Source organism: Mytilus galloprovincialis, chromosome 14 (genome assembly GCF_965363235.1).
Source record: "Mytilus galloprovincialis chromosome 14, xbMytGall1.hap1.1, whole genome shotgun sequence".
Classification (NCBI taxonomy): Eukaryota; Metazoa; Mollusca; class Bivalvia; order Mytilida; family Mytilidae; genus Mytilus; species Mytilus galloprovincialis.
In genome coordinates, this window is record NC_134851.1 from 22013899 (window position 1) to 22036045 (window position 22147).

General features: G+C 31.2%; 1 protein-coding gene across 2 annotated transcripts in view; it reads left to right on the forward strand.

The window, feature by feature from the left end:
• LOC143058068 (chitin synthase chs-2-like) overlaps positions 1-22147 on the forward strand; it is a 31555-nt gene that overhangs the window by 4783 nt on the left and 4625 nt on the right. The window contains exons 2-13 of one of the 2 annotated variants that reach the window (XM_076231529.1): positions 2695-2806; positions 3015-3426; positions 5269-6533; positions 7601-7703; positions 9594-9706; positions 10858-10934; positions 15012-15114; positions 16068-16221; positions 17236-17443; positions 19022-19222; positions 20423-20820; positions 21227-21391. In XM_076231529.1, the coding sequence (XP_076087644.1) occupies positions 2727-2806; positions 3015-3426; positions 5269-6533; positions 7601-7703; positions 9594-9706; positions 10858-10934; positions 15012-15114; positions 16068-16221; positions 17236-17443; positions 19022-19222; positions 20423-20820; positions 21227-21391 (3279 nt within the window). In that variant the 5' untranslated portion in view covers positions 2695-2726. The remainder of the gene's footprint in view (positions 1-2694; positions 2807-3014; positions 3427-5268; positions 6534-7600; positions 7704-9593; positions 9707-10857; positions 10935-15011; positions 15115-16067; positions 16222-17235; positions 17444-19021; positions 19223-20422; positions 20821-21226; positions 21392-22147) is intronic. The other variant, XM_076231530.1, reaches the window with a different exon arrangement.

Genomic DNA, 22147 nt, shown 5'->3' on the forward strand with positions numbered 1-22147 from the left:
ATAGATTATGATTATATCAAAAAAAAAAAAAAAAAAAAAAAAAAGAAATATTTCCGAAATAATTTTCTTATTGAATAAACCTAGCTTCACCTCCTAAATAAGTAGGTTTTTACAAGGTTTTGATTATTTAATTGTCTTTACACCAGATAAACCCAACGTTGATCATGAAAATTATAAGTATAAATTCTGTAAATTTTATCGGAAAATTGGTGTCCTATTCCGTCTATGCTTCCAGTAAACACACAATATATTACTTTTACCTTGTTGACCCTCTCAATAATGTTTAACTATACAGAAATTTAAACTTTTTTTTTCATTAGCTTTAGTATTCTTTTTAGAATATAATTATTTTTTCTTTGAGGTTAAATGAAAAATCTGTAAAATATTTAGCTAGATATATAGTTTTTGCTTATTCACTTTATTAATGGCAATAGTTTACGTTGATGTATATCGATTTGAATAACTGATACATGTATAACGTACGGAAAGACAAGATATTTTCCTTGGAAGAGATAGAAACGATTGAATCAGAAATAATTGATATTTTTTATGTAGTATATTTGAGTCGATATGTATTTAAAGCTTAAGTTAGACCTCATAGGTAAATAATTTTGGTAACACATTCTTTATTTCACATAACAGATTATGTGAATCTCAATGCTTATCAAACATGTCTTCTACACGACTAATATGCATGCTTGATGAACATCATTACATAATATCTGATTTTTTTTTTCTTCAGCGGGAGGTATTATTATAACTTACGTATTAGATAATTCACGAAGTTTTATACTTATTATATTAATATGTTAATAAATGATGTCCTATTATAAAGTTAAAACAAATATACAATGAAATACTATAATTTACAACCTTAGTCATGTTAAAGGGACAATATGTGCCTATTGCATAGCGTTACAACGGTAGATATTCAAAAAATGTATCACTTTGAAGCTACCGGTGGGATATAATCTATGTTAAGACAGCAACGTTAGTTTGTATATTAATTCAAGTAAACAAGGGAGAAGGTCCAAAAGGGACTTATTTTGGCTTTACATTTGAGGTATATCTATGAAAGCTTTTTGGAGTTTTTAAACACTGTAGTACTTAAGTCAATTAATTTAGCTTCTGTAAAAGATTTAAACTGATTTGTGCATTAAATACGCTAAAATTTAAACTTATAAATGAAAAAAATCTATCAAATATGGCACAAACTGTCACTTTTCAGATTTTTTTGTCTACAATACAAGTGCCTCCATTACGTGTTCGGTGTAATTTATGATCATAAAATAGCATACACATGTATTTGAGTATTTAGGCTGAACACAAATGCGACTTCTTTCAGTTTAGACAACACCCATGACAAAGTTTTGAAGATTTTAGTAATGATGCTTGAATTTATGATGCTTTATGCAATATTGCAGTTATTATCAAATAGTCCGTTTCTATTTATAAAATTGAGAATGGAAATGGGAAATGTGTCAAAGAGACAACAACCCGACCATAGAACAGACAACACCTTCCGCACCCGGAGGCGTCCTTCAGCTGGCTTCTAAACAAATATATATATACTAGTTCAGTGATAATGAACCCCATACTAAACTCCGAATTGTACAAAAGACATTAAAATGAAAATAATACAAGACTAACAAAGGCCAGTGGCTCCTGACTTGGGACAGGGGCAAAAAAGTCTGATGTAAGAAGATGTAGTCAAAGAAAATAAACGTATAAGAAGTCTGCATGTTGAGCTATATATGTTGGTGTTTTTTTTGTAGCAGTTCAGTGATCCTGTTGTTCCGTTTGGTTTCCTTTTAAAGATGGTGTATTTCCTTTGGTTTTGGTTTGTGACCCGAATTAATTTCGGGTTATTCGACTTGTGGCTATGGAACAGCAGTATATTTATTTTGCCTTTTTTTTTTATCTATTACCTGATAGAAGTATACTTTTCAATAGATAGGTTAAAGTTTACATGTCGAAAAAAAAGAAAATATTTAAAAAGTCATTTTTAAAAACTACAAACGTCCTATCGGATGTACTCCGACATTAAAATAAAATATTGTTCCAAATGAATCCAATGATTTAGGATACAGTAAGCACACTCCTCTTTGTAATTTTTCAGATTGATTTTTGACTAAGGTTTAAGGCTCATTCTTGTACTTTATTGATAATTTGTTACCATGCGAGTTTATAAAACCCAACTTTCATGTACATATTTTGGGGTGTTCTCATGTGCTTAATTTCTAACCATTAATATAAATTATGTGTGATCATCTTCACTTAATTAATAATTTTGAATAAAGACAGGACTTTAACTATCGTCTAATGATACATAAAAACTACTTGAATATCTATTATTTTTCAAAAAGGTAAAGATTTTAACACTTTTAAAAGCCAGATGCATTAAAAATGAGCACATAACAGGTGATATTGTGAAGCCAAACATTTTACTAAAAGGACCTTTACCGTTCCTTCTATTTCATTTTAGTGTAGAGGTTTTTTTTAAGCAACACGTCATTTAGATATTGACCATGCGGCAAAATTATAAATAATTAAATAGGAATTAGGATAGTGCTTCCAATTTTGATCTTCAAATCCTATGTAGCCTGTCAGTTTTAACTTGATAAGTCACGCTGATATATTTTTATTTGGAGGCAATTTATTGTTTTTTATTCCACACAGATAATTTACTTTCAGTTTTAAGACGATTTTGTCATCGTTTCAAAAAAATGGCAGAAACACCAGATGGAAAGAAAGATACCCCACCAAGAATAAGTAACCCTGAAGTCTTAGACAGGATTATAAAGGAGTAAGTTTTAACGCTTTTTACGGTTTATTTTGAGTTTTTTCATGCAAACATAGTTTAGATTTTATAATAGACTATCAGATCATAATTTACAGGATTCTTTACTTTGAACACGGAAATTAACATAGGAGGGTTTAACATGTTTTAACATTTCGACAATATATTTAAAAATCTTAATGAAAATTTAATATCATTTGTTGTATTATTACAGAAATGGCGAAAATAAAGAAGACCACAAAGAATATGATATGAAAGAATCTGTATGCCCACCACCAGAAAAAATTTTAAAAGTTGGCTTTGCAATTTTTCTTTGTATTGTTGTATTTGGAAGTGGATTTATTGGAAGGATAACACTGCATATATTAATATGGCACATCAATCCACCGATAGAATCCACTATCTCAGCTATAAATACTCTTGGAGGTCTTCTCGAGCCCAACTGTTCAACATGCGTCAACGAAACATCATGCACACGCTATACCGACTCTACAGCAGTTGACGAGTCATGGATCTGGGCCTTGTTCTTAGTTATGATCGCGCCATATTTCTTGACATTTATATCAACTTTATTTAGAATATTTTTCAAATCCAATAAGGCGATAAATTGGAAAGTACTTTTAGCAGTAAGTTGAACTAGTGATAATGCATAGGGTATATTTACAATGGCACATTTGATAGTTCAGTTTTTGATTGATAAGAATAAAGACACTAATGATGCCGAAACCACAATTTGCTAATCTGCAGTATTACTAAAATGAGAATACATGGCAATGGTAATACGTGTTTTATGTTTATAGGTTAATATTTAAAAAAGTATTCTGACTAAGGTGTTGAACATACTTGTTGCATGTCAAAATATCTATTTATCAAATATAAGTACTGTGGATAACTCTATTCTCGTAGATAAAATGTTTCGTTGTTTGATGAGTTCTTGCAGTAATTAGTATTTAAAATCGTACTTTTGGAAAGACTAAATACAACCTGATATAATTTTTTTTTATCTCTTTGAACGCTTATATTTTTGGTTCACCTGTTCCCACGAAATCCTCGAAAAAAGGTACCAAAGGAAAAAAAATTAGGAATCAAGTTATTTAATTTCATATTGCTCTGATTAAAAGTTTTCGTTGAGAAATACTAATAAAGATTTGCTTAATTAACAATTGCATTTGGGCATCAAAGTCCAAAACAAAGATATATTTTCTGTGAAAGAACATATTTTAGAGGCGATGAGATCAGAATTGGTTAATTGACACCGATCTTTAAGAATCCTCCCGCAATATCATAAAAATGTTTTACCTGTCTTTGGTAAAAGTCTTCCACATTACACTGAGAAAATTTTCCAAACTATACATAATTAATTTTCTTGTATTATAAGGTACAAATAATGCTTTTTGAAAAAAAAACCGGTATATCCGACCTGATGTGATACAACCATGTCTTTCTTTAATAATAAATACTGATGAAAAGGTTGCCTTCTTATCAATGCCTCTCACATATAAGGTTGGAGTTATTATTTATAATGATATAAGGTGGTCATTATGAGCCGTATACTTCTTAAATCATGTTCTATATTCTATAGTCACTACTTTGCTCCTTATTCCTTGAATGCGACCTAACACAGGCTTGCGTACATATAGCATCAGAAAGATGTGATATGAGTGCCAATGACAACTAAAATCCAAGTCACAATCTATTAAAGTAAAGAATTAAATGCCAAGTACGACCTTCAACACGGAGCCTGGCTCACACAGAACAGCAACCTATTAAAGGGTTCCACCATGACTAGTGTAAATCAATTTAATAATTAACCAACGATATAATCTATATAAAAAATATAAACAAAAACTTAAATGAATCACATCAACAAACGACGACCACTAAACTACAGGTTTCTGACTAAGACGATTGCATACAAATGTAACGGATTTGTGTTTGTTTTTCTTCGAATAACGTATTAAACTTATCAAATGCTTTGTATCATTCACTTTCCCTTTTCGTTCATCTTTATTTAGTGAAGAAATAAAAAAGAAATGGTTCAAGTTTTAAGTTTCTAAATTTACAATGTTGATTTTAGTCATTACTTAATTAACCGACATAATAAACCAAACATAATCCGACAGACATTGTACCAAACAAATATAATGCATACCTTTTAGGGATTCCATGATTTTTTTGAAATTTTGTGTTTATCAAATCTTTTTAGTTGCCTTGGGAACACTCTATGGATTTGCATTTGTGATTTTTTTTTCGAACTTTTCCCCGTTGATCATTTAAAAGTTTTGCTCTTTTTAGTTGACAAAGACATTATTGAGCAAATTATAGTGCATTTGAAGTGGAACAAATATATGTTTATATTTGATGTTTCAGTGCGGTTCCCTGTGATACGATAACTCCTACCCGCTTTGCTCCTTATAATTAAATTTGTCAAATATGATTTCAATAATAAAAAATATTTTTCATTTCAGCTGGTTCTTATTGAAACACTTCATTCAATTGGACTCTCTATACTAGGATTTATTGTGTTGCCTGCGTTTGACCCTGCTTCCGCATCGGTGGTTTATTTAGCAGCTGGTGTTGGACCGCCTATACTAGATTTTTTTGATAAAGTTGCCAATAAGCTAACTGCAAAATCTTCAAAAACGGCGAAATCACAAAATGATAATGCATCAGAATCGGAAACACAGAACCCACAACCAACAGATAGTACAGAAGCTGGTACACAGAATCAAAACCAAACAAATGGAACAGAAACTGATATGCAGTTAGATGGTTCGAAAACTATAATCAAGAAGCATAAGTCGCCAAATGAATCAAAAACTGAAACAAACGATCAAAATAACACAATTGAAAGTGAAACAAAGGATCCTCAAAATACACATGTCAAGCATAGCACAAACGAACACAACGTAAATTCACAGAAAAGTAGTCCAGATAAAACCAAAGAATCTACCTTTAAATGTTTATTGTGCGACGAAACATCTGCACTCTCCTTCACGTTACCATTTACAGGGTTTGCATTGCAAGTTGCTGGAATTGTTCTTTTAACACTTTATATTAAAATTGGATCGATATATGTTTTATTTGTGATTTCCGTCGTTTTAATTTCAATCAAGTATTGGGAAAACTTCATTACTATGGGTACGGAAGGCTCTTCCTGGTTCCGCCAATTGAAAAGGGAACTACACATTGGAAGAACTAAGACCTCATGTATAGTGAGTCTCTTGAAAATGCTTATAACTTTTTTTGCAGTAATAGGAATTTTTACTAGTCGAGGAACTGATTCAATGAGCGCACTGAAAGCATTATTCAATAATGGAATAACAACAATCAATACAGTCTTTGGAGAGCAGCAACTAGGATCTAATCCGATTTGCCAAACGCAAGTGCCATTCCTGGCAACTATCATTTGTATAATTTGTGAATATTTATGTTATAAGACCTCAAAAACTGTATGCGTAATAAATTGTCAGCGGTTTGGCTTTAGTTTCCCACTGCTAATTTTACCAATAGCCGTACCTGCTGTTATAGGAGGATTGATGCATCAACCTGACATTTTAAAATTAGATTCATGTGATGTTCTCTTCTCTGATTGGTGTATCAAGGAAAATGGTCGTTTATTTGAAAATTGTAAAGAACTAATTATAGCATTCTTAATGCTGTACATATCAATTATTTTCATAACAAGACATGTATGGCAATCGAATGGTCGAAAAAATGGAGAAACCGCTAGGTAAATATTCATTCAAAATTGCTACTGTATACTACAATTTTTTTACGCAATCTCCAAACAGGAGATACAAAACATTTTTAAATATTTCAAATGAAAAAAAAAAACCTTTGAACAGAGGTCCGTTAACATATGTGTTATTTGTTAGTTAGAATTTGAAAAGAGTGGAGAACGATACCAGAGGGACAGCCAAACTCATAGATCAAACTGACAACGCCATGACTAAATAAGAAAAAGACAAGCAGACAAATAATAGCACACACGACACAATATAGAAAAATTCAGACTAAGCAACACGAGCCCTACCTAAACTGAGAATGATCTCTCAGGTGTTCCGGAAGGGTAAGCAGATCCTTTATCCACAGGTGTCACCCGTCGTGTTGTTCATGTTATTACAGACCCGGTAAATAGTCTAATTCTGTAGGTCCTATTCTTGAAAAGGAAAGGGTATTGTAATTACGACATAAGGAACATATCCAATATCATCTGTGAAAAGGTAATTCCATAACGGTCTATCAACTCGTGATATCGTCCGTAAAATTTACGAAGGGGTGATTTCAATTTCACTATTTGTAACTCTTGATTTAATAGCTTCTTTGTTAGCAATAACCCTCGCTGATGGAATGTTGCTACATAGAAATGGAAATTTAACAATTAGGAAGCTGAAATCATCTCTGTTGTTGTAAAGTTTTGTTTTCAACCGACCTTAACTGTCAAATTCTAGATTTATGTCAATATACAAGATAGACTTAACTGTATTTGTTGTTTCCTTTATCTCTTGTTCGATTTGATAGATGCGTTTAACACAGTCACTACATTTTAATATATTAGTGAGAGATCATCCTCTATATAGCGGAAAGTAAAGTTAAAGAATATTGTAGATACAATAGCAGGTAAAACTTGTAAAGAAAGATAATTTGGTGACATTAAAGCGCTTGTATTTGATTGTGTTTGTTGCTTTTTTTTTCAAAGCCTTTTAGAATCTTTTCATTGCATAGCTTGTCATTTTGATCGAAAAACTGTTTTAGTGATTTTTAGCAAATAAAAGCTATATTGTTTTCATTTGTAAGGATATTTATTTCTCCGTTTTACTGTGGACTGTTTCCTGAGTTATCTTTGTTACTAAATCGGAGAAGAAATGATGACGAATACAACATTGTTCACTGTAATAAGGTATGTCATCATTAAACTTACCTATTGCTATAGTAGAGAGTTATTGACAGACTAACCAGTATAAGATGGATCAGTTTTGAAAAAAAATATGAAACAAAATGTCTTGTAATCTTCTTTATTTAGGATTACTAGAACACACCCGCGAAATCGCGGGAGTTTAGAGCTTGGTTGAAAGTATGTATACTGTTGTAGAATTTTTGTGAAAGATTTTGTGTCTGGAGAATTTCAGTACAAGTGTCCATGTCTGGAGAATTTCAGAAAAGGTATCAAAGTTCATAGGTACTTGGAAACAGTCTCAGTAATCTCCCTTGTTTCCAACGTCTGTTATCTGTTTTTTTTTTCTGTTAAATTCTATTTGTTTCGCGTTTCTGTATACTATGAACATACATATCCTATAAATAAAGTGTATTTGCTATTAACTATCAATTTCAAGTTTCTTCTCATAGGCGCACACTGCTATATTATAGAGAGAATCTCTATCAACCCGATAATTATTGTGCTTTCCCCGAGTACTCTTATGAAATTTATGTGCAAGTCTAAAACCGGAAGTTCTGTTTGACTTAAAAGCGAGATCGCGGGCATTTTAAGCTTGGTTGAAAGTATGTTATCTCTTTTAAGAAGGACTTTTGTAAAAGACTTTATGTCTGGAGAATTTAAGAAATGATATCAAAAGTTATATAGGTACATGGAGACCGGACAATATTTGTAAGCCCTCTCTCTCTTTTTCAAAGTCCGTTATCATTTTGTTGTCTGTTATATTTCATTATTTTCGCGTTTCTGTATACTATGAACAGAGACATATAATACATTCTATGTCTCTGCTATGAACATACGTATCCATATTATAAATATTAAAGTGTATTCAATTTTTTATTAACTATTATTTCTAAGTTTTTTCTCCATGGCGATAACTGCTATATTATATAGAGTGTCTATATATATTATAGTTGTATTTTAATTTAGTATACAGTACATGCAGATGAACGCAAACATAATTGTCCTGCTCCCGTTCGAGTACTTATGAAAATTATGTGTAAGTTAAAACCGAGGTATAATAGTAGTGGTTCTTACTATCTAAAAACCACGATATGGACAACACTCTGATTGGCTTATTTATTTTTCATACGATTGGTTCTCAATGTTAAAACTGGTAGTCATGTCTGACAAAAGTCGGTCTGATGACGGAATGAATATCCGGACGCCTTTTATTTCGTTTTTCTCCCAAAATAAACCAAACTGAATAGTCATAAGAACGGATGACAAATGCGACTATGCATGGTACCTATAGAACACAGAGGCATGATGATCAATTTGTTGGGGGAGGAAGAGAAGCGACACACAAAATGAGGTCTTCTCGTTTAATAGTATAGATACGTTACAAATTTGAATTTGTTTAATCATGTTGATTGAGTTAAAGGAACTGCATGTCTTATCGAGATATTTCGTGTAATGGTCTTTTTGATTTATTTTAATGATAATTTTTTATTACACGCTACCCGCTAGAAATAGAAAATTATCGCTATAAACTAAGATCGCACACGCCATTCTCAGTGTAAACATCAACGAAGTAATTGGGAATATGTGTGACAACATTCTCAAATTTCTCTCAAAGATACTGTAATAATCAACATCTTAGCATATACTAGTAGTAATTTGACGACGAACAAAAAAGGTATTACCCACCTAATTTGAGCTTTCGTATTGCTTGTTGGCAATAACACCGCATCTCCTTATTTTCATATGAAAGTGGTAAATAAACCAAATAATTGTTAACTAATCATTTAAAAAATACTTAAATTAACAATCAAACGAGGAAAATGTTCATCTATTTAAAGTGTTTTTGCCATTGAATACTTTAACTGATGTTCAACAATTTTAATTCATTCATAGCAGACGAAACCAAACGTAAAGCAAAATAAGAGAAAAAAGTTATATGCCTGCTGTGCTACCATGTGGCACGAAACAGGAATTGAGATGAAACAGCTATTAACCTCCATTTTAAGGTAATGTTTAAATCGACTCAAAGCAATCGTTTTGAATAACATTGGATTTCCATATGTAATTGTTCAAAAAGCGCATACGAATTTCAATAAAAGCATGTAACAACATTATTTTATAAGCATACGAATTTTCCAAGACACGCCTATTAATTCATCAGTAAAACATAAAAGCTATAATTTCAATTGACTAAATATGTAACTGATTTCTTTCATCATTATTATATAGTACACGCATTTTATCAGTAACAATGTTACATTTCATAATAAATGCATTAAAGTATAAACCGAAACAAAAAACTCAACACCTCTTTCATATATAGTCATAATTTTTCCTTCTTTTTTGTTTATGTTCGAAAAAACTGGAAAGGAAACATATCAAGGTACACCGACCGGAAGCAATTATATTTGATATGATGGTTCACCTGTTTCTCTTAAATAATATCATGTAATACATATTATTTTATCCGTGATTAATTTTAAGTAAATTTGTAATATGGTACCCAACGATAATTTGAGATTTTTTTTTAATAATTTACGATATATTGAATTGAGAATGTATTCCAACCTTTCAGATTACAAAATTTCAATAAGCTATGTGATTGCTTCAAAAAGAATTACCGCATTAAAATCTTCACAATTTATTCAGATTTGAATGGTTATCCTAGTTCCGTCTCATTTAACGTTTGCTGCATAACGGATACATCATCTATTCCTTCAAGACTATATTCTAATTCTCGTTTGAATTGTTTTACATTGTCATTTCGGGGCCTTTTATAGCTTACTATGCGGTATGGGCTTTGTTCATTGTTGAAGAATGTACGATGACCTATAGTTGTTAATTTCTGTGTCATTTTGGTCTCTTGTGGAGAGTTGTCTCATTGGCAATCATACCACATCTTCTTTTTTTATATAAAGAACTGGCTTTTTACTCGTTATTCAAACGTGTTCATAACGGTGCCCATTGATTCTTCTTTTAAACTTACCAAACGTTGTGATATGGGTACTTTGAATAGCTTAACGGTATACCTTTTAAAATAGCTGTTTTATTAGAAATGACTCACGTCAATGGATGAATATTAATCTTTATGGTTAACAACAATTAAATGTGTTTCATATTTTCATTTCACATTTTAAAATTTTGTTTTTTTCATAAGGTTAGACCGAAAGCAGTGTATTAACAAATTTCTGAAGGAAGAAATTACGGAAGACGTCGAAACATTTGATCTAGAAGGTAACTTTTATTTTACCTAAGGGGATCAAATTTTGTAATTGAGTATTGAGAGAAATTAGAAATTTTTTATAACCTTTTCCAATTTCTAATTGTTTTTACTTTGTTAATTTTGTATAAAATTCTAGTTTTATGTGTATTGTTCTAAAGGCATGTAGGATATTTAGAATATGGACGCTTCTGTGTATTATTAAGGGTGTACTCGGCTGAAATAATTTTTTTAACATTGATACTAATAGTCAGAAGATCATTAGTTAAAGTCATATAAAACGAGTGACCAGTGAAAAATAATGCTAATCCAAATCTTGAACCAATGCATACATATATCATTACCTTAGTCTGCTGTGCATAATTTTATCATTTGTTTCGCATAAATTTTGAATAAGCGTAAAAAATATTTCAATCGGTGTGTGTTGTTGTAAAAATATGGCAGCTAATTAATGGTCGTGTTTTGAAGCCAAAGTTTAACGATTGTACCCCGTTTGTAAACAATCCACAAAGAAGCATAGATATTCATGTAATCACGTGTATAACAGGTACAATGAAATATAGGGGTTCTTGATGACGGAGCGATGTTTACCTTAGGTTTCCCATTCACACTTGCGTATTGCGATCATCGGATTTTTACAAGAAAGGTAACGCTGCAAACAGAAAACATGTCGGCTAATTGTTTACTGGAAGCAAGCAATTAAAAAAAAAGTAAACTGCTTCTAAACTTGGACAAATTATAGAAATTGTTTGAGAAAAAAGTAGATGTACATAAGTTTTATTATAAAAACCAGCCATTTAGTTATATGAAACATATGCATAATTTTATTTTAATTTGAAGTTTTGGACTTTAAGGAACAAAATAAACAGAAATTATTAATAGGTTATGGAGCTCCTTTTGAGATATTTGATTTTTTTTTAACATGGTAGGAAAAGGCTGAGTCGGACTTTTACCTTATATTTGCATTGGTATTATTGAGGTTTAAGATCGAAATTAAAGTAAATCTAGAATCTACTTAAATGATAGTAAATGATGAGCTATTCCAGTTGTTTTTGTTTATGAAAGAAAGACGGTTGTTATATGGAAAACTATTTTACCATGTATCGTAGGGAAAAATAAGGAGTTCGAAAATCTGACACAAAGTCCTAAACCTCAACAAATACAACCTTTCAACAAGTGTGTGAACTGGAAACCGTTAATATATATTATGCAAACCAACATTGCGACTGATCGGAGGTGTTAAATGGGAAATATGTTTTAGAGCTGTTAACGGTCGATGGGCACAAACTCTGTTGGAACAACTGTACTGTAGACTCCTTATGGTTGTACTACTGTTTTAAAGTCAGAGCCACAGTGTAAGGCATTCATATAGAATGTCTATGTACTAGGACAGCAATGGAGAAGCACTCAGTCTATGGAAGAAGCCTATCGATAAAAACTTTTCTTATATCACATAGCGATATTGTCTAATATCAATTGTAAATATGCAGACATTCCATGCGGAAAATGTTGTTTTCGGAAACGAAAAATTAAGAAAATACTAATTTTAAAACTTATTGTTCAAATATAAACAACAATTGAGTCTAAATATACATGCAGAAGTTAGTTAGAAGCTTACGTTTATGTCAATGTAAAATTTGAAGTGCTGTGTTTTTCTTATATACATAAATAAACAATGCGATACTTTTAAAATATCAATGCGATACTTTTAAAATATCATAGCGGTGTTTTTGTTATATCAATATTAGTACCGATTAGTATTGATATTAGACTGTTGTACCCATATTTTGACAATTTTACCTATTATGTCTGTTTTGTTCACGCATCGTTGTAAATATGACAGAATTTTATGAGACTGTCATACACGTGAGAGGTGAAGTGCTATAAAACCAGGTTCAATCCACCATTTTCAAAATTTGAAAATGCCAGTACCGAGTCAGAAATATGACAGTTGTTATCCATTCGTTTGGTGTGTTTTATCATTTGATTATACCATTTGATAACATGAATAAGGGACTTTCTGATTTGAATTTTCATCGGAGTTCAGTATTTTTTTTAATTTTACTTCTTAGTAGTATTGTATGTAAATAAGCAGTTTTAAGACCATTGCTTAAATTCAAATTGTTTTTGGTAACATCTTACAAATTTCTCAATTGGTTTTGGAAGCAAATCTAATCAAATAAGAGTTTAATAAACAATGCCATAATCAAATAGCTAAGTATCAAAATGATTGACCTGTACTTTTGAATCTCCTTCTTTTTTTAAAAATTAGACCGTTGGTTTTCCTGTTTGAATGGTTTAACACTAACAATGTTCTTGTTCCTATATAGCGTGGTGTTCGCTGTGAGCCAAGGCTCTGTGTTTAAGGACCTACTTTGATCTATAATGGTTTACTTTAAACAAATTATTACTTTGATGGAAAGTTGTCTCATTCGAACTCATGCACCATCTTCTTATATCTATAAATCTTTAAAATTTCCCCTTATAAATAACTGCTGTCCAGTCCTCCAACTGAACAATCTAAATTTATGAATACAGAAAAGATATATAGATATAGGAAGATGTGGTGTGAGTGCCAATGAGACAACTCTCCATCCAAATAACAATTAAAAAAAAAAGTAAACCATGATTATAGGTCAATGTACGGCCTTCAACACGGAGCCTTGGCTCACACCGAACAACAAGCTATAAAGGGCCCCAAAATTACTAGATTAAAACCATTCAAACGGGAAAACCAACGGTCTAATCTATATAAAAAAACGAAAAACGAGAAACACGTATATAAACAAACGACAACTACTGTACATCAGATTCCTGACTTTGGACAGGTGCAAACATTTGCAGCGGGATTAAACGTTTTAATGGATCCAAACCTTCTCCTTTTTTCTGAAACAATAGCATAACATCACAACATAGAAAAACACACGATAAAATATCAATTGGCAGACTTAACTCGATCAAAAAACGTAAATTAATACACAATGAACGAATGAACGAATATACACATTTCTAACGTCAAAAGACATTTACATCTTATTTATTTGTGTTCTAAACATTTTTTTTTAGTACTCATTGAAGAAATGAATTTATAACAAGCGATACGTATTGTTATTTTTGCACTAAGAAAAGTTCGCGTATTTATACGATCGGTTACTAGTTAGTTAGTTGGTTAAACCATGTGATTGAAAACAATAGACTGAACAGGTTGTTAACACTTTCAACTATCAATAGGGTCAAGCAACATTTTCGGAATGATAAGTTCATGTGAGCGTTAATTGTGTTACAGTTACGAAATTTTAGTGATGTTGATCCTAAAACATTGAACTGGTCATGATCTAAGTTTGTGAATTATGTTTGCAGTTTTCTTGACATGCATTGTGACGTGTCATCGTATTAATTCTATATTAGAAAACTACAGCAGTTATATTAGAAAAGTATCGCATTCATAAATTTTTGATATTAAAAAATCATCGCTATGATATAAGACAAATATCGCATTGATATTTTAAAATATAGCAGTATCGTTGACTTATAGGTGATTTTGGCGTAGCAAACAATTGAATTCATCTCAATTGCATTCCACTGAATTTGCTACATGATATTTATAGAATGTGTACACCTACAAATGATAAATCGTGCATTTATGTTTCATTTATTCAATAATTCAATTTTCTCGTTTAAATACACCTTGCTTGTTATTACATAAAATAACTCATGAAAATTATACACCAGACGTATGTCATGTTAAATGTCACCCTGTTTTAAGAAAAGAGTCATTACTTGATACCGAGAAATCTGCCTTTCTTCGTACAAATGCTAACATTCGTCTGAAATTTACCACAATGCAACTCGTTGATATAAGACAATATCGCTCGTTGATATAAGAAAAGTTTTATCGAATCGCTTCTTCCATAGACTGACACTACATTAATAAAATGTGTATATTATTTTTTAAACAAAACTCAACTCTGCCAAAGATAACATTATGTTACAAAACCAGTATATATTGAAAAGACAATTAAAAAAAACCCCATTAAAAACACCTTCCAGCAAATTTTGTAAAAAGTTGATATCTACTTTTCAATTTACAGCTCATGTATTTTTTGATGATGCTTTTCAACCTGAGAAGGACAACAAGAAAGAAATTAATATATATGTTAAAACATTTATACGTGTATTGAGTGAAGCTTGCAGGTAGGTGAAAAACTTATGACAGTTCAATAACATTGTGTTATAGTCATGAAACATCTTTTTCTTTTTTTGTTTTTAAAATCAGTTTAAAATTACATTAAAATACCTTTAAAGAAAGCTTAACCTTGCATTGTTTATTGGTCGAAAAAGGCAAAATTTCATTTCATAATTTCGTCAAATCCTGAAATCAAGGCCATTTGATTCATGATAAATTCACAGTGCAGGAGACACGCTTAAGGGGGACATAACGCCAGTGAAAAAATGTCAATATTGAAAATGTTATTGGAACATATTGATAACCTTTAGTAGCCATGAATTCGTACTATGCTATTTCATTCGATATCTCATTATGCCGTTTTAGAATAAAAAAGGATAAAAATTGTGTCTTCATCGAAAAAATCGCTCAATGATATTACCATTTAACCAATAGTTTTCAATTGTTATGTGCTGTTAATCTGTTCTTTCTTGAATTTACATGTACTATAGGATACTCAACTTTACAGACACCAAAATTATTCGCTCATTCAACTCAACATGGAGTTGTGATCGAAACAAAACAAATTAGGAAATCAAGAAAAAACTCCAAACAGAAGTTTGAAAACATAACATTATGTATTTTGTGATTTCTCACTATCTTATGAATGTTTGTCTCAAATACGGACATCACTGTCAATTGACCTCTTGTACACGTTTGTGCCTGAGGAAATAAGATTTTTTGTCTTTTTTTGTCTTGTCAATAAAATTGTTAAATAACTTATTTTACACGATGATAATTTCGGCTATCTCTCAATTTGATTTTTAAATATACCCTTCATAAGAACGAACAAAACAAATTTGAAGCCACAAAATAACACTTGTATTAAAAATGACGTTTATAATAAACAATAAACATAACGTAGAACTGTAAAATAAATCAATTTCATTCATTTCTAAAAATGATTTTTTTTTATATACAGTCGCGTTTATGAACAGCAAATGGAACCCTCAGAAGGCCTTATGTTTAAAACCCCGTATGGTGGAAGGATTGAATGGATGCTTCCAGGAGGAAACAAGTTATTTGTTCATTTGAAAGACAATGAAAAAATTCGAAATAAAAAACGATGGAGTCAGGTACACGTTCATTCACTATTTATATTATTCTACTTTAGAGTACATGCTGTTTTCAGTTAAACATCAGAATTCCATTCATAACAATAAAATATGACTCAAAATGATACCATACAGACAATGTTAAAATCGAATAAAAGAATTATATAACAGCGTAAAAATCAAAATCACAAAAAAACTGAACTCCGAGGAAAATTTAAAACGGAAAGTCCCCAATCAAACGGCAAAATCAAACAACAAAACAAATCAAACGAATGGACAAGAACTGCCATATTCCTGAACTGGTACAGGCATTTTCAAATATTTAAAATAGTGAATTGAACCTGGTTTTATGGCGCTAAACCTCTCACTTGTATGACAATGGCATCAAAATCCGTTATTTTTACAACGATGCAATACATCAACCTTTTAATTAGGCACGTAAGACTAGTGTCATTAGTATTGTGATTTGTTGCCAAATATGATAGAGAAAAATATACTGGTAGTTTTAACCATAATTTGAAATCAACATTTAAAGAAACCCAACACTTATGAATTAATAAATATGCATATAAGACAAAATTTTTAAGACAGATAAAGATACCATTCCAAATAGGTTAGAAAGTTTGGTGTCTATGATGCATATCTAATAAAAAAAACTAATATGGAATATCAAACTCAAGCACAATTGCTTTTGTTCCCTTAGCTACACCCGATTGTGATTTACGTTTGATGAATAAGAAAAGTTTGATCACACAGTTGACGATATTTTCCATTGTATGTAGCATAATTATTTAGCGTTAAGAAAATACTATTAGCTCCTATCATATCAGTAAGCTCGCAATTCCAAGCGGGATGTTCTGATTACTAGGCAAGTATTCAAACAATTAAAAATTTCATGAAAGTGTTGCAAACACCTGATGTCAAGAAACACCTTGAACGAGTCCTTTGGGTCAATTATTACTTGGAAAATAGGAAAAAATGTATGTACACTCCGTTGTAAGTAATAATTCAGGAATAATATACAATGTCTTCCAGGTCATGTATATGATGTACATTTTGAAATGGAAAATGCTGAAGGAGTATGGTAATGAAGGAATCCAGGAAGCAGCTGAAAATACATTCTTATTAGCTCTTGATGGTGATGTTGATTTCCAACCAGAAGCTGTTCTTAGTTTAATGAGACGGCTAGAAAAGAATGAAAAAGTAGGAGCAGCATGTGGCAGAATTCACCCTATTGGAAAGGGTCAGTTTCTTTAATTTACAAATTTTTATTTTATGCTTAGAACTTTCTTGTATATAGTTTTATGACAGTATACATCATATCGTATGTGTGTTTATCACGTGCGATATTGTGCGAAATACCTACATGTTTTTTTTCTATTTATATTATGTTGATAAATGACGTTTTTGTCTTTTGACATTGATACTTTTATTTAGTTTTCATTTACTAGTTTGTGATATAAGTGGGTTTATGGGGAACCACTAGTTGTAGATCATTGATATGAGGTATGCAGTTGTACTGGCATTGGCACATCGCATTAACATGGACATTATTTGACCTCGCCCCCTCATTTATGGTTTATTGACTTTGATATTTTGTTTAGTTTACATGAATTAGTTTGTGTTAAGATCTGTTTAAAGGGCACTACTTATGATAAGTCAGTGGTGTTTGGTATGTTTTGTATTAGCATTGGCACATCTTATTTCCACTGAGATTGTTCAGCCATGTACCTTCAGTCATGGTTCATTGACTTTGAATATTCGAAAATTTTACATGTTAAAGTTTTCAACATTTGCATTATCGAAATTACCAAAAGGCGAGACATATCTCTGTGATAAACAGTTTATTAAACGTTGGTATCTAAATAACGAAATCAACATAGCACTTATTTTACTTTTAAACAATGATAATGTACTAGCATATAATTTTAAGAAGAGTTTATGTTTTTATTCATGTCATTTCAATTTTTGTCACATTTGGTTGTTACCCGCAAAGTGGAAGGGATTAATATAAGTTGCAAAACTTGTTTCCCAATCCACTATAAATAAATATGTTTAAACTAAACCTTGTGTAGACCAAGGGTATTTATTGACTCAAAGATGAATACTAGTACTGGTATTTCTAATTAAAGTCCGTTAGCATTCATGGTTATTTACATTTTAATTTTTTTACTGATATGTGCTAGATGACCACACCTTTGGAATTCTTCCTCTTTCCAACCTCAAGCTGGCTTAAATTGTTTTCAAAGAGTTGAGTAAGGTAAAGTTCTTTTAGAAAGAAGATTTGATTAGGCAACTCCTGAAAAACTATATCAATCAACAAGATATGCATCTGAGGCCATACTGTAGGGCATGGATTTTGCATCAATTGAGAAGTTTTAAGGGTTATAATTAAAACTAAGTATAAAAAAATTCTCCGCGGTTGCCTGCATGTGTCCTTTAAAACCTCCTTTTATAAGTAGACATCGTAAACGTGAATGAAGACAGTTGCAATATCTTAGAAACTGTCTTCTAAATTTCTCCTATCTTCAACGATGGAGCTAACTGATGGTCCATCATTAAAATGTGTTTACAGAACAGAAAACAAGTTACTTAATATACTAGTAGGATTTAAATATTGGATAGACCAAGAAATTCATGATAACTCAAGGAAAATGTGAAAAAAAACCCGGTTGGTTATAATTGTTCAAGATTATCCACTTTGAAGCCTTTTGATAACATTAATTGCTAACTCGTTCTTTCCTTTAATATGCATTTTCAACTGTACTTAAACAAATCAGTTACCAAAACATACGTTATATAACTATTCATTATATCGTAGGTCCGATGGTATGGTATCAACAGTTTGAATATGCTATAAGTCATTGGCTACAAAAAGCAACTGAACACGTGATTGGCTGTGTCTTATGTAGTCCTGGATGTTTCAGTTTGTTCCGGGGCTCTGCAATATTGAATCATGATGTTCTTGAAACATATACTACAATTGCAGAGGAGGCAAGACATTGCTTACAATATGATCAAGGTATTTAATGAATTTTATTTATTCTAATTTTAAAGGGCACAAATGTCTTGTGAAACATTGACGCTGATATCTATAAATTGCACCATCCTCAGGTACAGCTGTATGCTATGTATACATGGTATATCCCATGTAAAACTGGAACTTTAAAACGAACAGCAGGAATCAGAGCGTTGGTCCTTTGTCTTTATATGTATTTTTTTTTATTCAAAAAAATATTCATCTTTTGAATATAAGAGGGACGAAAGATACCAAAGGGACAGTCAAACTCATAAATCTAAAACAAACTGAATATGTGTTGGATAATTAGGAATTTTGGTCTCAAGCACCACTGCAGAGACATTTATTGTCGAAATACGTAACTGGTGCAGTAAATTTTCGTCGTAATTTTTCTACATTTGAAAATGCCTGTACCAAGACAGGAATATGATAGTCCATTTGATGTGTTTTGTCATTTGATCTTGCCATGTGATTGGGAACTTTCCGATTGAATTTTCCTCGGAGTTTAGTATTTTGGTGATTTTACTTTTTGTTACCCTTGAATAAATGTATCTGGCAATTACTGTTACTAGGTCAATAATTTAATGGTGGACGGTTAGTCTCCGAGAGTATCACAACCCTAGTAACAAGTTTGCCCGGTACTGGTGTGAAAATAAGGATATTTTGCTTACTAAATAAGTTGTTTTTAAAGTTTTGAAGTTAGTAAAGTTAAGGAATACATCTTATTCAAGAACAGCTTTGTTTTCTTGTGCTATCCTGTTTGTTTTGTTTTCTGGTCTTAAAGCTGTTCAAGATTTTATATGATTTGGAATTTCAAGTAATGTGGCCTTCTGATTGTATGATTTCGAACGTCAATGATGAATGTAGTATCTATCATGAGTTTATTATATGATACAACAAATTAATAGCTAGTATCTTTGATGAGTTTATGAAGATCTGTATTAAATGTTTTGATTAAACGTTTGAGATGATAACATTAGCATGATTATTATTTTAGAGTTTTGCTGACCTAAACAAGATTTTTAATAATGTTGTACCAAAATTGATATATTACTGTTTTGTTGATGGCAAATGCGTTTGTTCCTATATCTATTAAATGCAGGACTTATACCGAAATATATATGTATCTATACAAATATTAAAATTAAAGTAAGTCAGTTATATTGGAAACATTATAAAATAAAAAAACAAAATCATTGACAGGTGAAGACCGATGGTTGTGCACACTGCTTCTTCAAAAAGGATGGAAAATTGAATATTGTGCAGAATCTGACTCATACACATTTGCTCCAGAATCTTTTAATGAGTTCTACAACCAACGAAGACGCTGGACTCCTTCAACTATGGCTAACATTTTAGAAATAATTCAAGACTGGAGAAATGTTACAGAGAGCAACGAGAATATATCTTTTCTGTACATTGTCTATCAGGTCTTTTTGTTCGTGTCAACAATTCTAACACCAGGGACTATATTCATGATTATTTTGGGTGCCTTAATTGTTGGTTTTGAAACAATACCTCCATGGTTGGCACTGATATTGAATCTACTTCCTGTTGTAGTGTTTATATTGATGTGTTTGTATGCGTCATCTCAACGACAGGTATGTTGTTGAAACAATTGATATGTACATATATTTTCATGATGAAACTTGATATAGCTTAACAGATCTTTATCGAACTGCTGACAGCTGAAAAAGAAGCTGCTTATCTGAATACACATTAAAACTGAGAATGAAAGTATAAATGAGGAATATGTCAAAGAGATAACAACCCGACCAAAATTCAGATGACAGTTGTAGGAAACCTATGGGTTTTTAATTCAGCAAGAAAATTCCTCACAAGGAGGTGGGCCTTAGATAGCCCGTACATAAATATATGTTCTAGTTAAGTGCAAATTTGCATTAATATTAATGTGCCAAAATTTTCATTTTAAACACACCTTTTCCTTATTTATTCCATACCTGATTAGATTAGAAACATCTGTACATCATTTGTTTTATTTTTCAGTTGCAAATGGCTGCTGTTTTATCATGTATATACGTTATCGTTATGGTTGTTGTTATGATTGGAGTTGTGCGAGACGCCATATTAGAGGGTTTGTGTTCAACAACCACAATTTTTATTATCTTTGTTGCCGGAGTTTTTGTAGTATCTGCACTTCTTCATCCAAAGGTAATACATTTGTGAATATGTTTCATCACAATTTGTAATAATTTGAAATACTTGTTTGTCTTCATTATTGAACTTCTTTTTGACACTCTGTATTGTTTAATTACTGAATCTGTACAACAAGCATGACAGTGATTGTTGAATATCTAAAACTTGTAATGTTATTTTGTCATGTATTTGATCATACACAGGATGTGTCAACAATCTGACTGTCTTTTTGAAAATCTGTAAAAATTAGTAAATTGTCAGTATGAATAAGTAGTGAAAGTGATTACCGTATTTAATGAAGAGTTGAATATGAATTTTAATAGATACTACAGATGATAAAGTTGAATATGAATTTTAATAGATACTACAGATGATAGAGTTGAATATGAATTTAAATAGATACTACAGATGATAGAGTTGAATATGAATTTTAATAGATACTACAGATGATAGAGTTGAATATGAATTTTAATAGATACTACAGATGATAGAGTTGAATATGAATTTTCATAGATACGACAGATGATAGAGTTGAATATGAATTTTCATAGATACTACAGATGATAGAGTTGAATATGAATTTGAATAGATACTACACACACCCTTCTAGAAACAGAGCAAAATCCATAAAAAAAACATACTTAGTTCAACACCCGGACTGCCTTATATAAAGCATGTCATATATTAAAATGATGTTGTCAGTATGAATAAGTAGTGAAGTGATTATCGTATTTAAATCATTTGCATTTTCCAGCAAAATGCATTTTACAA